Source organism: Oenanthe melanoleuca, chromosome 13 (assembly GCF_029582105.1).
Source record: "Oenanthe melanoleuca isolate GR-GAL-2019-014 chromosome 13, OMel1.0, whole genome shotgun sequence".
NCBI classification, from domain to species: Eukaryota; Metazoa; Chordata; class Aves; order Passeriformes; family Muscicapidae; genus Oenanthe; species Oenanthe melanoleuca.
Window position 1 is genome coordinate 14,920,028 of NC_079347.1, and position 18,332 is coordinate 14,938,359.

Consider the following 18,332-nt stretch of genomic DNA (forward strand, 5'->3'; position numbering starts at 1 on the left):
GCAATTTAATTAAGGTATTGACATGCTTAATTGATACGTGCAAGGAGAGACCATTTTCATATCTAATTTCCATACGTTTTCTGCTTTTAAGAAAACTAGCTCCGTAAAAATGTTATAGATTCAGCTAAGCCCTGTCATCCCAAAGGAGCACTTCTGCCATTTACCTTGATTTAGTGCCAACCACTCTTCTAAGTGGAGCTCCATTAAATGGATCTGATGTATGTCTGACTCAAACATGCGTCAGCTTCTCTTATGATCAATAGTGGAATATTTATATTAATAAAGCACCAAGTTAATTAAATAAAATAGTCTTCTGGGTAAACTTAAGATACTAGGGGATGGGCAAAGAATCAATATACTCAGCCATTTGAACATTAACTATGTGCTCTGAAATTTTATGTGACCTTAGCAAAGATGCTTGCAGTGCTGGAGTCTTGGATTCACAGAAACCCCCAGGGCAGGAATCTGCTAAGCATCTTAGACAGGATTTGTTTATCAAGGCAGAGAAAAAGCAGCAAACAAAAAAACCTTGGGTCTGTTTGGCCTCTGTGGCTTCATTCCTACAGACACATTGGAAATCCTTTCTTCTGGATTAGGACTGAACACAATCAAATGGTGTTCTCCCAGGTGCCTGAACTATTCCAGTGTTGCCAGAGAAGGGGCATGTGTGACAAACTTGCCACATTAGGGTTTATCAGTGATGGTGATGAGTCATAGGAGCCCTACAAAGACATTTTTAAAACTATCTTTTGGTAGTTGGGCACACATGAGTGTGTCTAGTTCTGGTGCATTGCACGTTTCAGCCCAAAGCACAGCTGTCCTTCAGCCTTCTCCATGCCCATGGGCTCTGTCCCCACAGACAGAGCTGGGAGAGAGATTTCTGCATGAGTGGGTGACCTGTGACCACCATGACAACCTGCCCCTGTTAGAGGTGCACTCACGAGTCAGTCCCAGACTCAAGTCACCACTGTGCCCTGACAAGCAGACTCTGCTGTCCCTGTGGCACTGATGCTATTTCAATAACATGCAGATGGCCTTTGAAGGAAGCAAGATCCCTCAGGTACTGTTACAATCCACAGCTTCCACTTCATCCTGCCTTTTATCTACATTTTAAAGTTTCAGTACAGTAAAGTGAAAAATGTGGTTTTTTAATCCTGCAGCTTTAATGAATACCTCACTTTAATAACCAAAGAAGATGCTTGAAAGGCCAAGGCAATATTAATTCATTATTAATAGTTTATTCAGTCAGTTCAGAACTTGTTCTGTGTAAATATCCTTCCATCTCTTTAGCCAGGGACACCCTGACATTGCTAAAATCACTGATATTTCTGGTCCAGAGGCAGTGATTGTTCCAGAGCCCTCAGTTCCTGCATTCCTTCTTCAGGCACAGGGCTCCTTCCTCTTGGGGTTTAAAGGAGCTGAGATACAACTGAGGGAATTAGAACATGTTCATTTGGGACTTCTCTCCTCTTTAAAATCTCCCATATGTGGTCTGGACTGTGTTGAGCCTGCAGTCACTGCTGAGCATCCCCTGACCATAACCAGGGCTCAGGAGCTGAGGAGAAGATTTCAGTGAGGTGATTATTTGCTGCCTTCTGTGTGACAGACACTATCTGCTGTGAGAAGTGACAAAATCAGAATGTAAATCCACAGGGAGGTACATTATAGAATAATGTGCAAAATTTAATAAAACAGTCAGTAGTAGTACTTCTGGGATATTGCAGGGAGAGGACACTGACAATGTCCTGTGATGTGTGATTTTGACCTGGTTAAAATGTTTCTAATTACCAGGCACTAGGGAAAAGCTGAAGGAATAATCTCCTTTGTCTTTGAGTGAATTGCCTTCCAGTTCAGCACTTACTGGAAATACTTGGTATAGACTCTGTTTTTCTAATTATGTAGAATCTTCTGAAGAAGACAAACATATTGTGTGTTTATATGTTTCATCCATGAAGAAATAAATGTAGGCCCTTATTTAATATTAATCATCAAAGTGCATGTGGGTTATACCTGACAGCTGAAAATATTTAATGTATGTTAAACTACTTCTGTTCTATTATTGTCTTTGGTAAAAGTGTTAGTAATGCATCCCAACCCTAAGATTTAGATTTTGTTTTGCCTTTTTCCCTTTACATCATTCTGTGATTCAGAAAGACTGAACAAAGAGTGCAAGCTAGAAAGAGCATTGGAACCATATGTGTTATAGTTGTATATAATCTATATCATAATTGTATAAACTTACCAGGGTGGGATAGGTTTAGTTAGAAAACCACTTTCTGTGTTAACCGCAGTTCCCTGGTATTTAGAGTTGTCTTTCCACAAATCTAATGTTCAAAGAAAGGAAGAGTGATTGCATCTGAGCTGGGATAAAAACAGGTTCCATGATGAATTCCTTTCTGGAACCAAACAAAAACCTTTGTGTATGGAACTGGGATGCAGATTTCTTGTATATTTTTTGACTGACTCTTAGTTTCTGTCTCTTGATTGTTGGTTTTCCGCATGACATCTGGAAGTAATGATGTGAATAATATCAGGATGTAAACTTTCCAAGTCTTATAATGAAGTTAAATTTCCTTTTCTGATAAGACAAGACTATTTTTGTCATATGACACATGACACCCCTTTAGCTAATTGTTTTTTTCAAAAGCTTGCTAAGGAGGTGTCATAAATTGAAAAAACTTTTGGGGTAATAAGTCAAGTTTTACTGTCATATTTTCTCCTGGAGACTCACATAACTATAATGGACTTTGGAGCAAGTCATCATCATTCCCAGCAGTGATGAAATCAAATCATGCTGGAATTTGATGTTCTTTGATTTGAGAGTGTCTCAGCAATGAAACAGCAAAGTGTGGACACATTGGAGTCTGTTGTGCAGGAGCCACTCCTCCCTCTTCCCTGGTCAGCTTTTTTACATTTAATTCAATTCTGTGAGCTGACACTGTCAATCTGAAATTCAGCAAGATGCTTGACAGGCAGTCGGAGGAAAGCCGAGTTCATTTCTGGAAGTGGCTTTATGCAGATGAACTCTGTGGGTCTCTGGAACGAGGCATCTGCTGATGAATCAGAGGAGTGCCCTTGTTCCCTCATCAGCTTTGGGACCAGAGCTCAAAAACCACCACAAGCACTTTTGGGAGTTGCTGTAAACCATTCTTGCACACCCAAGTCTCCCTATGAGTAATTCTGTGTGTTTGAGGATAAAAAAATAAAATAAAAAAAATGAGTCTGTTTTCAAAGTAGAATCTGGAGGATTTTGTTATGCAGTGTTTGGGTGGATTCAAGGAAGTTAATTCAGCTTGTAGCTTGTTCAGGCCATGCTGGTTTGAAAGTGGCAATGAAGTCCTAGGAACATTGTTAATTCTCATGAATTATCTCAATTTTAGCTGAGTTTTCAGTAAAGGTTTAGGTCTTTGATTCACTGAAACATTCAAATAACCCTCGGCAAGCTGAGTAGAAGGATTGCAAGTTTAACTTCTCTTTTGGAAAAATTCACCATTTTATGTGCACTTTAGCTGAAAGCTACTTTTGGTTTAGATTTGTGTCACATTAGCATGTTTGTTCTACTAGGATACTTGAGTTTTACTTTCTCTACTTAAAACACCTACATTCTATATAATATCATGGCATTATTGAATGATAAACTTCCTGTGCATGGAGTGGGATTCTTGAAGGTGCTTTACCTAGGTGAATATTCCTTGAAAATGAAGAAATTATTTGGTTATATTCCAGTGAATCTTTTTTTTGGTGAGGATAAAGTAGGAGAATGAGGGTTTGTCAGGGTGTCATGCAGCAGCAATGGTCAGGGTGATCTGCTCTGGAGTCCTTGAAGAGCTGCTGGGTTTGTGGATCCTCCCATAACACAGAGAGCTGCTATTACTTAAACACTTGCATGAACATCCCCACTTAAGTGAATCACTTTGTGGTATTACTTCTTGGTCTAATCAATCTAGATGTCACATCCACACAGAAAAATGAATTATGGCTACAAAGCAGTCTGAAGTGGATCTTCTTACATCTGCAGTGTCTCGCTGGGACTGCAGGGCTAAATGATCCATAGCAGGGAAGATCCAGAAAGGTGAAGCTGTGGAAGAAAAAGAGAAGCTAAAACATTATAAAAATGGGAAAAGATGCATGGAACCCCTCTGTCTTTTGTCTTGGGCTTCAGTACCTGTTCCTGCAGTCTGCTGAATATCAGTGGAATAGATATTGCTGGTCCAATATTCTAAGTTAGTTTTAAAACTGTGAGTACAGCTCAAGTACCAGTGTGCCCCTCTTGCATGGGTGCAGGTTTTACCACAGAACAGGATAAAGGCCCTCTGATAACCACAGCTATAAACAGATTCTTGTTTTTCTCACTGCAGTGCATTCAAATACCTTGCAACTCATTTCTACCTCTCTGGAATGGATGGAAATTCAAGTTTTACTATCCAAAGATTCTCTATCATTTTTATCACTTTTTTTTATAGCCACAGGAATGTCTGTAGTGATCATACAAACAAATTGTGTAATTGGCCTCTTTCAGGAGAACTCAATGAAAAGATAAGACCTAGATCTTTACACATGTAATTGCTACTTAATCCTAGGAAAAATCTTATTTTCTTAGCTAAAGTACAGGATCTGAATTAAAGAAATACTATTATGATTATTGTTTTCATTCTACAATGTAATGATTAAGTGCATAAAATATTAACTGGTGGGATTTATTCTTATCAGTATATTAGTAAAGTGTAAAAAAATCTTCAGTATAAAAATATTCATTATTAACAAAGGCAGAGTTAGGTTAAGATAGATCAGTCAAAAGAGAGTCTTGCTCTAGATGTTGATCAATTATCCAAAGACTGTGCATGTTTTATTCTTTATGATTTCACATGTTTATCCTCTAAAATAAAATCTCACCATAATTTAAAAATATATAACCAATAAAGTGCAAATATCTTTTTGTTTAGTGGTCAGGCAGGGCTGTGGAGGCTCCTGTCTCTCTGGGGAGATCAGAGGGTGATATTGCCTTCTGATGTTTAGAGTTTGCAAATGCATAGGATTTCTTTCCAGTACAGCTCAACAGACAAAAGTATAACCTCCAAAACAGGTCAGCAGTACAAAACCTGTGATTTTTAAAATTAGCTTAAGATAAAGGTACCTCCATATAGCTGCATTTCTATTTTAGAAAGTATTAACATTAATAAGCAGTGAAAGAGCTTTTGAATTCACATTGCTTTAGCAGCAAGAAAATATTGACAAAAGTAGAAAATGATGGGGAGAATAATTTATTTATTCTGATGTCAGGGCTTCAGTCCTTCCTCTCGGAGGTGTGTGGTATTCCCAGTAAATCACATTAGTGCCTCTGTGTCCTAATCTCACTTCCAGTGCAGTTGGAGGATTTGGAGTTGAGTGGGAGCATCATGGCCCTGGGAGCCTTTGTTTTGTCAGCAATCCAGAGGTTCAGTGGTGCTGGAGAATTCCAGAGGAAAGGTTTTCCTATCAAAGTGGGTCTGCCTGCAGCGTGGAGTCAGAGCTGTGTCTCTGCTGGCAGAACACTCCCCACATACAGGAAGGCTCAGCAGATGAATTCCTGTGGCATCAAGTGGAATTCCTGATCTCTGGGACTGACTGGGAAGGGATTTTCTGTCTCTTCCCACACTCTGCTGGAGCACCTTCAGTCACACGCTGCCTCTCATTGTGTTCCTTTGTCTCCCCTATCAAAAGGAAGGATTAATTATATTGATAGCATTTTCTAAAGCACTAAAATCCTACATTAAGTACTGCTAACAAAGACATCTTATTATAGTCAGGAAACCTATCCTATTTCTAGTGGGCTGCTTCTCTTCAAGAGTTTCCTCTGAGTCCACTGGATGTTACCTTCCAGTTCCTACTCCCTGACATATCCAAAATTGAGCATAAGTACTTGGAGGAAAGGTTTTACTTTTGTGTGTATGTTCCAAAAGACAAAACAGATGCTGCTTTCTAAAATGAAAGCTCATGATCAGTCTCAAGATGGGTGGTTTTAAAATAAGAGTCTCCTAAATGCTGTCTGATCACTATTTGCTCAGCATTTTGGAAATGGCAAGAGGAGGGAGAACTGTAAAAGTCATAAAGACAAATGTTGCCTTTGATTGGACACTGGCACTGATTACTCTTATAGTTTATTTAAAATTATATAAAAATATTTACTCATATTCTCAGAGATATTGTGATAGATTTTTTTCTGTGTGTTGGTTGCATCAGCTGACATGTGCTGTGTCTCAGTGAAACAAGGTGGGGTTTGTGGTTTTAAATTTTTTTGTGTGTTTTATGCAACAAAGAATATTCAAAACCTCTAATGAAGAATTAAGTAATCACAAATGAGTATTCTTTCGTCTTTAAAAAAAAAAGACTTCAGCATGTGCTGTGTGATCCCTGTGGTTGTGTCAGGACAGAAGTCATGAAACTGCACAAGTCCATGCAGGTTGGATCCCTCGAAAGATCTTTATTAACAGATGGTTTTTAAATTGTCCTTGGAGAAGGTGGAAGATGATGATAAAATAATCATCTTCTGCTGAGATCTTTTCCCTCTGATTCCTCAGTGAGCACCCCTCCCAAATCCTTAGGCTCTGGCTCTGCTCAGCATCCTGCTCTCCAGAATGAAGGTGTGTGAGGCTGGGGTTAAAGAGGCTGCGTGGGGCTCTGGGCAAGTGCTGAAATCCAGAAGTGCAGAGTTAACATCTATCAGTGCAACTGGATCACCAGAGAAAGCCTGGTGTTTATCTTCTGGAGGCTTAGCAGCAGTGCTTGTGCAGCAGTGCGTGACTGTGTGAAAGCATTGAGCACTGCTTTAATTGGATTTTTTGAGCTAAATTCCCTCCTCAAAACAAACAAAACCAAACCAAACCGGCATTTCCCCTACAGCCTCCCAGAGCACGAGTGGAGAGCCAGCTGTATTGTATTTAGTAAAAACACAGTCACCTTGTTCAGGGTGCACAACATCTGCAGGACCTGCTCTTGTTTTGCAGAACTCAGATGCTTGTCACCCTCTTTACTTTTCCTGCACTAGGAGGAGGAAGGAATTTTTTTTCCTTTTAGAAAATCAGCAGTGGTGCCAAGTTTCCACAGAGTAATGCTTTACAACACTGCTGTTGTTAAGCTCTTGCCTTGTAGCCCATCAGCAACAACACTTTTCCATTTTTCCTTCAGACAGAGAGCTACAAGTGCTGCTTTCAGTAAATACCATTTTTACCCTGACCCTGCTCAGAGGAGAAGCCATTCCTGCACTGAGGGCACAGATGCTGATGAGACTATCAGAGTTGCCTCAGCTAATTACTACTAAACAGTTCTAATTACTGTTGGAGGGACCTGATTCTGGCAATGAATTCCTCACTTGGAACATGATAAATATCTTGAATTTATCTTCCATATTTACAAGGCTCAAAGTTTCTGAATTGTCCGTATCAGTTAACCCAGTTATTCTTTTAATCTGTCTGTAGAACAGGAAAGACTGTAATACTGAACAGTTTTGGGAATATTAGGACAATAGCTCCTAGGTAAGAATAAGACTTAGTGGTTGAAAATGCTGAATATTAGTTTTAATTAAGAAAAAAAAAAAAAAAAAACCAAAAAAAAAACCTGCCACATGATTTTGCAGGAAAAATCATTTTGTTCCTTGATGTAAATTAAATGCACAATATTCTGTGGTGGAATTTTCACAGATATAATTAAATAAACTCTCTTTTCCCCCCGAGGATGTCCTTGGTCTTTCTACTTCTTTTTCTCTTGCAGACTTTTCCTCTAGAGAGCATTGGTCCTCTTGCCCTGTCTCTTGTCTGAATGTAGGAGTTATCTTCCCTCACTTTTGTTCTATGACAAAGCTGACTTGTATCATTCCTCACTTTATTGACTTTCTTATCTTTTATTACATGTTACTTAGAGACACCTATTATCTTTGGATTATACTCTCTAATTTCTCCATCTGTTACTCTTCAACTCCTTAATTGTGTTACTTAATTCAGTAAAACATTGCAGGATAGAGTTTATGTGTAACATGTTGTACAAATTAAAACTAATTCTAATGAGACAAATTGCAGTGACCAGATTGTGTTAAGTATGTGACCTTTAGTCAGCCTAGTTCAGCCTAGTTCTTGTCCAGTTGTAAAGAAAAGTTAGATTGAAGAATAGGCACTAAATTTTAAAAGTGCAAAACCTCAGGAACGTTTTATTTTACTTAATTTTGATCAATGCATTGGATTGAAATGTTTTAAACCCAGGAGTCCTAATTTGTAAAAGAATGCAAACTAGCTACCAACAGGGATGAATTAATTCTCATTTCTCTCAGCTGCACATTCTGTAGCCAGAGCAAAGCTGGTGGGCACAGTGCTAATTTCTTGGCATTGCTGGCAGCTGGCCCTTCCTTAGTATCAGGACTCATATCTTCCATTAGTTTTGTTTTGCAAAGCAGATAAACAGTGTTAGCTTTCCAGTATTATTGTGGCAGGAGGAGAGGATAGGAAACAATCTTATTTTGCACTCAAGTCCCATATCCAGTTAAAGGAACCAGTGTTTTATGGTTTTGTAGCAGCTGCTACAGAGAGCTGTGTGTGAGTTCCCCTGACTTATTCCAAGAACTGAATTGTGGATAAGGCTCCTGAAGAAAGGAATCAGGTTTGTTAGGCTGGGCTTTCCCTTCATTTTAGCTAAACCATTGTTTCCATGTGTTAATGGCTAAATCTCTGAGTTTGCAGTTTTGCTATGGAATCAACATACTGGGAAGGTTTGGCTGTGAAGAATTTGCTCTGGGTGACTCGTTCTGTGTATTAAACTCTTCAGACATTAAAGGCAAGCTGAGTTCTTTATTGGATAATGCTGCATGGTGATCTCCCAGCCCATTTGAGTGGGAGAAATAATTAAAGATTAGTGTTCAACCACATTAAATACTTTTTAATCAAGCTGTTTTTCAGGCAGTTGTGTAAAAATAGTCTTTTTAAATTTGCAAATCTGTGTGTTAAAAAAGGTTTGGAAAATAACTGGTAAATCCTCTAAGGGTGGGGGGGTTTTTTGTGCTTAAAAAGGGAGAAAACCTAAGCATAATGCCATCAATGCTGATTTTTTTGTATTTCTTATAATATATGTTATTTTTAATACCTTTGTAACTTTGCAAGTTGTGTTTAAGTAGTTGTTTTAATGTTTTAGATCTGTAGTTCAAATGAAGATTCATTCTATGGGTGTTCGTAGGGTCTGTGTTCCAATTATATGATTTATGTTCTCTTACTGGTAAAATAATAATAATAAAAAGTCTTAATGTATTCTATTGCTCTGTTAGATAGTTGAATTTCCACTTAGGATGCAATAGGCAGTGTTGGAGCAGAGAGCTAAAACCAGCACTACGGCAAAGACTGCAGAGGCACTTAGGAAACGTCAGCACTTTTAGATGGGCTTTTTTTCCCTTTCCAATCCTTTTATCAGTGAGGCACTTGCAGTTCACATTTGAAGATCAGGAAAACAATATTAGACTTGCAGAGGGAGTTCATCTGTCCAAAGCATTTTAGCTAAATTAAAATAAAAACTAAGGAAGGTGTTGGCTTGTGCCAGCTCTTGCTGGAGTCTGGGTTGGACTAACACGTGCTGGGTTTTGTCAGCTCCTGCCTCTCTGCTCTGTGCAAAGTGGCAGTGCAAGTTCTTTAACATCTGTGGCTCTGTTCCCCCAGCTCAGAAATGAGGATGCTGATTCCTCTGGGGCTGTTTGCTGTGGAAGGTGTTGGATGAGCCTTTTGCTGTTCTCCCTGAGCTCTGTGAGCTGCTGCCTGTCCAGGCTGTCCCCATCACTGCACTGCACCAAGCTGGGGCAGGCTGCAGGGTGTGCTCTGTGCCCTGCTGGAAAGCTGTGTGCCAGGTGAAACTGCACAGAACTTGCCTGTATTTATCACAACAGGAAGGATAATTCAATCTAGAAACGTTTGCTTAGCTCAACACTGTGTTTGATCAGCATGCAGACGAGTGTGCTTTGGCTGTGTTGGTGCTTTCTCCACAGAGCAACTCTTGCAAGGAGGGTGCTGCTGATGCACTGGCACATTCTGCTTTGTCCTCAGGTCAAGCGATTCCAGCTCTCTAACACTGCCTCTTAGGGTGAGGGTTTTTGGAAATCTATTATTCCCTAGGTCTGGGATTTTTCAGATTTCCTCTTCAGGATACATGATGTTCCCCCCAGGCATTCCTTCCATTACAGAAATAGAGAGCTTGAAACTCCTGTCTAAGAAATAGGAAATCTATTAGTAATCATCACCTTTTTTTTTCCAGATTTGCTGTGTACTTTTCTTGAATACTGCCATATTTTTCCGTCTGCTTTTTGTTTTGGTCTCACATTAATTTATCTGGTTTTCTACAGTTACTATTAATAACTAATATTTATTTTGCATACCATTGCTGTAAGCTTCCCATTATGTCTGCTATGAGAAGCAGGGAATAAAAACGTGGAACTTTAGGATAAACTCAGTAGACAAATTTCTTGTTGCAGCCTTTTGCTACCTCAGAGCAAATTTTGTGAAGTGCACAGGCTGAGGTTTGCTTGCTTATGATGCTTAATAAAACTCTGGCACAATGTCAGGAAGCAGAGAGAAACACACTTCTTGACCATCTCAAAACAGGATGATTGTGATTGTGAGAAGGCAGTTACAGAAAAAGAAACATTGGTGACTTTTCTCCCATGCTGTGTTACTAATGCCATGCAGGCTGTCAGTTCTGCAGCCCACTAGAGAGATTTATGGAATCAGTCCATGATCCAGGAGATTGAAAGAGGCAGGATTGTTAGCTAGAGGAGAGTGCCTTATAGAAAATAAAAATAATACACTTTACAAGAAGGTTTTCATGGAAAACAGATGAACTTCCTGCAGTCCCCTGGTTTTGCCTGGCCGCAGGTTTAAAGTTGAGCATAAAGACAAAGCAGAGATCAAATATATAAATTAGCCCTTGTAGAACACAATGATGTTATGCAATTTCACTTGAAAACCTGATTTGCTTTTACACATGACTTGCAGTGCACAATAAAATACCAGACAAATGCAACTTGAGATGGTGGATTAAGTGTGGTTTTATTTGACCACACAATTCCACTTTTCAAGCCCTTTTTGTTCTGCTTTGCGTGTGTCTTCCTTTCAGATCTTACTCATTTTTGCCCTGCTAAGCCATTTTGTCACACTTTTACCACAGCTCTGCTGTGCCTCACTGTCACACCAAAGTGACAGCCTGAGACTTCCTCCTTCTGGCTCTGAAATAGCCTTTACTTTGTCGGGGTTGCCTGATCATGTCTGGGTTGAAGGTCTGTCTTTAAAGAACTAATATTTTGTTGCTGGCCAAATAAAGGGAAGGTGAAGGAGGGGTCAGAGTGTGGATCAGTGTTAAACAAATTGTGAAGGTCAGAAAGAATTTTAATCTGACTTGAAAAAGAGACTTGTATCCAGCAGCACATTTTTGTTTGCAATAGTCTGAATGGACAATTGTGGCTACTTTGAGAATTTGGTGTAGACTGCATGACTGGTATAAATTGAATTAGTCTCATGACAAGGACATAGTCCCCTTTTTTCCTTATCTGCCTGATGGAAAGCAGAAGAAAGCCCTGTGTGGCACGCCTTGACCTGCAGTGTCAATGTGGGCTTTGTGACAGGCTCTGATTCCTGGCCTCTCATTTGATAAAACCAATTTGGTGGAGGCTAGAAAGGAGCTTGCTGAACACTAAGTGTACTTACAGAAAAGGGTGTCTGGGGGTGAGTACAGAGGGCTGCCAGCCCCTCCTAAGCATCATTAAAGAGCCAGAGTTTCTGAAAGGAACTGTGGGGACACTGTGTTTGGGGGGACACACTCACCCCAAACAATGCACTCTGCAGTTCTCTGCAGGATCACCTTTATTTGTCCTTTGGTCTTCACTGAGCCTTCCCTTTCCTCCATTTGCTTATTTCTTACATTTTTCTTTCCCACTCCTCTGCCTTCCCTTCTTCTTCCATTCCTGTCTTGCCCACCCTTTTCCCCCTAAACTAGACTGAAATCTCTCCCCCTTCTCAATGCTGAGGGGGCACCAGCAGCAAATTTGGGGTAAATGCTATTTTTCCTTAGCATGAAAAAATCTCAGCTTCCTGATTTCATGTCCATCCCCCAGCCATTCCTGATGCCCTCCTTCCTGCCTCCACTGCACTGGATTTATAGTTCATCTAGGGGAAAAGCACCCAAATGCAGGCTGGGTTAACAGGAAAATGTTACCTGCACTCACAATGCAGATCAAACCATTTCTTAATGTGCTTTAAGTACTAGAAAGACTTTTTGAATCACTGTTGGTTGTTTAGTGGGGTTTTTTTTGTTGTTGTTGTTTTTGGTTTTAAGGTTAAAAATTCAGTTTTTCCCATTGATACATAATGCAGTGGGATTTTAATGCATTAAATTAAGAGCTTTTCAATGTAAACTTAAAAAGCTCACAAGAAAATGATTGTCATGTTTTTCCTGAATATTAATTTCAAATAAGGAGCTGTAATCTGAGCAGGGGTAGCCAAGTGTTTTTGCAGTCAGTAAACAAATAGAAGCATGCTGAGAAAATTACATTTACACGACAGGGTTGTGATTCCAAGGCATGAGATTTGGCTGCAGGTACTGTGACAGTGAATCATGGCATGGTGCCAGCATCATGAGCACATTTGAGTGATGTTTTCTCAGAATGCTGTCATTGGTATCTGGGATTCTGGTGGTTTTGGTTGGAGAGTCTTTTCAGCTCATTCCACAGACCTCTAGAGGAGTGAAACAAAACTGAAAATACTGTGTGGTATAACAAATCCACCAATATCTACTTTTCCAAGCACGTGGAGCTTCCATTAGCTCATGCAGATTTGAGAAATGTGTTCTCTTTGTTAACACAATGTATTTTTTTTTCTGTTCTTTTATTCAGAGACCTGAGTGAAAACCAGATAAAAGGAATCCCTAGAAAGGCCTTTCGAGGAATCATTGATGTGAAGAACTTGTAAGTGACAACTTCATTAATATTTGTGGTGAAAACCTTTCTCCTCACATTACATCTGGCTGTTGCTATCAGTCTGAATACCTTGTGTTCAGCTCTGTGCAGCACCAAAGGGACCCTGCAGGTTTTTGTCAGAGGCCTCAGAGGCTGTTTTGGTTCTCATGCCTGTGAACACACCTGGGGAGGTTTTGAGCTGAGGAAGAGAACATACTCAAAGGCTTCATCCCTTCCTGCAGTACTGTCCTGGAGCAAGATGTACATGGGAAAAATTACTGGTAGAGTTTGGGGATGGAATTGAAATGTTTTGCTTAGTTTTAGTTTTCTGTTCCATCACTTCTGTCAAAAGTAAATATGACAAACTGTGGTACTCAGGCACAGAGGCTGAACACAAATATCAGAAAATGAAAAACATAATGGGAGGCTTTGACAGCTTGTATTTAAAATTAAAATAATTTATAAAAGCCTTTTAAGAGAGAAAACAAGTCTTTGGGTTTAGATTAATGAAGCCAGAATGTCCTAAACTTTTGCTGTAAAGTAGTCTGAAATATGTGTAAAGACTTTGAGCTCTGTATTTCCAGAGCTGTTGGGGGCTCTTACAAGTTCCAGAACAGAAACCCATTTCCAATGCACCCTTGGCTTTGCTGGAGTCAGCACGAGGTGAACTGAGCAAGGAAATAACAGAAATAACTCGGCAGGGTCGGGATTTCCTGGGACAACCTGCAGCCACTCTCAGAAGCATTTCAGAGCCATTAGTTAGCATTGTGTTACCACACCAGTAGCTAAAAACTGATCCCCACTGTGTTAAATATGGGAAGCACAGCATAAATGGTGTGCATTTGTTTTTAAATCCAGCTGAAGGAGATCTGAAAAGAAGCCCTTTTTTACAAAGTCTTGCAACATACTAATGTTCTGTTTCAGATCTTGCCCCAATGGAATGCTCTCAGGGATGTGATGTGATTGCTGGGGCATCCTGAGAAGGGCCAGGAGCTGGACTCGATGGTCCTGAAGGGTTCCTTCCCTTTTGTCATGTTATCATAAGTTCTACTTGCATTGTGTGATATACAAGAACAATTGTTGGTATTTTGTTACAGAAAATCTAACTTCCCTAGCTGTAATTCACTGTTAGTTGTCTGACTTCATTTCAAATAACAAAGTTTGCATTCAGAGTTTAGTTCACCTCTGACAAGCTGTCATAACAAGCACAGGTGTTTTGATTTATGCACCCACTCAGTGCAGAAAGATCCAGGGTTTCTCCTTTCCATGAGCTGATATCAAGGGATGACTGGCTGGAGTGCTTACAGGAATTGTACAAATGTTGGGATTTAAAGCTTTACCAAAAACTTGCATCTGTCAAGTTATGCAATATCTATTGTTTTGCTGTAAAAGACACAGTATCAGGAGTCTACCTCCTGTAGCTGCAGTTTCTGATTTCTGTGAGCACTGAAGTTATCACTGAGTCATAAAATAATTCTGGTTTGGAGTTGTCATCCAGTCCAGCCCTCCAGCTCAGCAGGAGCACAAAGCTTGGAACTCTAACAGAGTGCTGTTGTGAGCCAGGAGTACTGATTATGTAGTTAAATGGCAGGAGAAGCTGACTTTTCACTCACACCTAGACATTCTTTCTTGGTAAGAAATTAAGAATCCTGTGCCCAGGGTGGTCCATGGGAGCAGGTGACTGTTGCTTCCAGACACAGACAAGTGGCCTGTAAAAAAACACAGCACAATCTGGAGCCAACTTGCTGTTGGAAATGCATTCAAATTTCTCCAGCAATAGCTGTAAGGGTGTAATGCTAGCTGAACCAAGTTCATAGTTAAAGTTCTTTAAGCAGTGAGCTCAAACATGCTGATTCCCATTTTCAGCCTGTGTTTGGCAGCCAGGTCTCTCCCTCCTGGCTCCCAGCAGTGACCATGGCATGAGCAGGGGTGTTCACCTGCCTGAGCAGGAGAATGAGCCTCTGCCTCAGGGTGCCAACACCTGCCTGGTGACTGTGACACAAAGGTGCTGATGGCACAGCAGCAGGGTTGCCTGTTTCTATGGTTATCACTTTGCAGATTTATTGTACTGTCTCAGTGTTCTTCCACTTTATAAAGTATGTTTGTGAGGCATCCTGGAGACTTTTGGGCACAAGAAATAAAGCTACAAATTGTCCCATACTCCTCAGCCCTTTCCAATTTATATTTGGAATTTGTATAGGGAAAAGCTGACATGGAATGGTCTCTGTTTTCATGGCTTGACCTTTAACATGGCCTCATATTCTTTCAGGTTATTCCAAAAGTGTCCCAATGTCATGGCAAAAATAATAACTCTGGAGATATCATAATAGGGGCACAGCAAGTGCTAGACCATATGAAAGTCTCCAGATTAATGCTGTCTTGGAAAGCTTCCCTCAGGACAAAATGCAGAGTTGATGGGATAGAGCTGAGCCAGGGCATGAATTCCTTTTGCTCTGAAATATGTAGCCTGAGGGCTCAATATAAGTTACAGTGGGTGCCATTTGGGAACCCTGTGAGAATTACCCTGTCCCAGCATGGCCATGGCAGTGATGGACACAGAGTCACAGGCTGTGTCCAGCTAGAGCAGGCTGGTGTAAAAAAAAATCTTCTAAATGAAGAGGGGCTGCTGCATGTGAAGCAAAGAGTCTTTGGTGATGTTCCCCAAGCACCAGGATTGCAGGGCTGGCTTGATAAAGGAAAAAAATGTTTAAAAAAATTGTTAAAATTATGAGGAGTGGGGGGGGAATGTTATAAAAAGCAGTATTTTTCACTATGTCTTTCTTTTTAAATGGTTAAAGCTTTCTATCTTTTATCATTCTCATAGCAGAACAGTGAGCCCAGGAAAAATGGGCTTGGACTAGGGCTGTGCTAAAGAGAAGTTTTAAATGTCAGGGAGCCCAGTGTTTTTTGCACAAGACAAAGCCAAAGCAGAGACTGGTCTTTTTCAAACTCCTAAGTGGGAGAAATTTCATTGTGTGAATTATTTTCATATGAAGTGTTTTCTGCTGTTTGAGTACAAAAATCAAAGAATCTGCACACAAATAAATTAGTATATTTCTAACTGAAATGTAGAAATAATTATACAGCCTTTAGAAAGTTTCATGAGCACATAATGTCCATTACCAGTAGTGAATTTATTTGAGAATTTGGCAAAAAACTGACATTTTGAACATACTGTGGAGTAGATGCATAAACTCTGCTCAGTGGCCCTAAGAGCTGAACAGGAGAGGGCAAGAGAGGGCCAGCCTGCAGAGCACACCTGTGTTCAATTTCTGTTACTTATTACTCAGAGAACAGGAAATGTTTCTTGCAGGAATCCAGCCCCAAGTAAGCACATTTATTTCAAGAATTAAAGTATATGGGTTTGGGTCTCACTGAACTTTGGGCTAACTCAGTGCTGTGGTCTTCCATCATAAAGGAATAGAGAGCTGCTTCTTGGATTTCTGCACGTTTCCCCTGCTCACATCACATCTTGGCATTCAGGGGAGTGTTTCTCTGCTGAGGCATTCCTGCAGTTGCTCAGCCCACCTCACTGAGGGCAGCCAGAATCCCAGTACAGGCATTTGCAGAGCTTCATGTTAGGAAGAAATTCCTCCCTGTGAGTGGGGAGACCCTGGCTCTGGCTGCCCCTGGATCCCTGGAGGTGTTCCAGGCCAGTTGGACAGGGCTTGGAGCACCCTGGGATAGTGGAAGGTGTCCCTGCCCATGGCAGGGGGTGCAACAAGATGATCTTTATGATCCTTTCCAACCCAAATCAGTCAATGAGTCTATAAACATTCCCAGTCAGGGAATGGAGAACAGGAACCCATGAGCAGTGTGGAATGGCAGAGCAGCAGAGCAGAGGGAGCCACCCTGACCAAGCAGCCAGCCTGTGTGAACACCACACAGCTGGGGCCACACACAATGACACAGGCACTGCTCTTTCTGTCAGGGGGTGCTGCAGTTCCTTGTTCTTGATTCAGTGGAACTCAGTTCCATCCATATTCAGCTCCTGCCTTTTATCTCTCAGGCTTTGGCTATAAGATTCTGTAGCACTCAGATTCAGGGGGAAAAAAGTTAGCAGGTTCATATGTCATGATAATGCAGGCTCATTGCTCATTTCTGTCTGAATACTTCTCAGCCTCACCTGAGATAATAGCTCCTATCACTGGACCTGCAAGAGGCTTTCCCTGCATCCTGGGGCCACTTGGCAAATTTTGGGTAATATCCTCCTTGATAGCCCTAAAGGTTCTTGTGGAGGAAGAAATGAAGCATTTAGAATTATGTTTTTAAAAATACAGAAATACGTCAGCACATATGTAATGTTTAACACTTCTGCAAGTCAGTACACATTTATTTTCCTAGTGGTTAAATTACCTCTGCAGTGTGGAAAATCAGAGCTCTGTAAGTACTGTAAAATATTGTTGTACCTATTAGTTTCAGTTCCTTATTTGTTAAATGGCTTTTCCTGGAAGATTCTGTTACCTTTTCTGCATACATCTACTATTAGCATCAATCCATGGGACTTCTACAAAAATTAAACATCTCAATTGCACATTCTGGTTTTGGAAAAAGCTGAACTTGCTCTTTACATTGAGAGGTATTTTGCATTCACCTACACAAAATATTAAAATGTTCCTATGTAATTTTTTTTAACCAACAGAGCCAGCTCTGCAGAGCATATTTGTAGCTTCTGCCATTCAGCCATAAGAATAATTAAACATACCTGTCAAGATAAACTAATGAATAAACTAATGAATAAAGGAAATAATGGTTGATTTGTGTGTAGCCATTTCACTAGAAGAAAGCAAGTGATTGTGAGTTATTTGCCATACATAAATATGCAGTAGATCTTCATGAAATGTTACACTGCCAAACATAACTCTTTTAGTCTGGGTTCTCCAGGGAAGCTATTATCCAGAGCCCTCTGAAATTCCTGGCTGTAGTTTCTTGCCATTTGTATACAGTATTCAGTGTTACTCTTGCAGTTTGCAGTAAAATAAAACAAAAGGAGGAAGATAAACAGCTGGCCAGATTTTCCATTAGTTTGGTGCAAAATCTGGAATAAGCTTTTGAAGCCAGTGGTTGGCCTTGAATAAAAGCAAAGAAATGCCTAGAGGAGAATTGATTATCACATGTTGAGTTATGTATTTGCTTATGTATCTCCCAATGGACTGAACAATATGTAGCTATAGTTGATGGTGTGCATGAAAAGCTCAGTATATTTTAAATAGGAATACATGAAAATTTAAGGACAAAGAGCTAGCTAAACAGGTCAGAGGCATGGAAAGAGTTATTTGGAATACTCATTGGAGACAAGCCTTTTGCACTCTTTAGGGGGCAAAAAGATCACATTACTTCAACTGTATAAATTTGTAAATAATTTTCCTCCTCCTTGTCCATA

General features: G+C 40.2%; 1 protein-coding gene across 3 annotated transcripts in view; it reads left to right on the forward strand.

Moving 5' to 3' along the window:
* The window catches only part of SLIT3 (slit guidance ligand 3), a 463,613-nt gene that overhangs the window by 221,331 nt on the left and 223,950 nt on the right, over positions 1–18,332 (forward strand). For all 3 annotated transcript variants that reach the window (XM_056502336.1, XM_056502338.1, XM_056502337.1), the window contains one exon: positions 12,887–12,958. In XM_056502336.1, the coding sequence (XP_056358311.1) occupies positions 12,887–12,958 (72 nt within the window). The remainder of the gene's footprint in view (positions 1–12,886; positions 12,959–18,332) is intronic.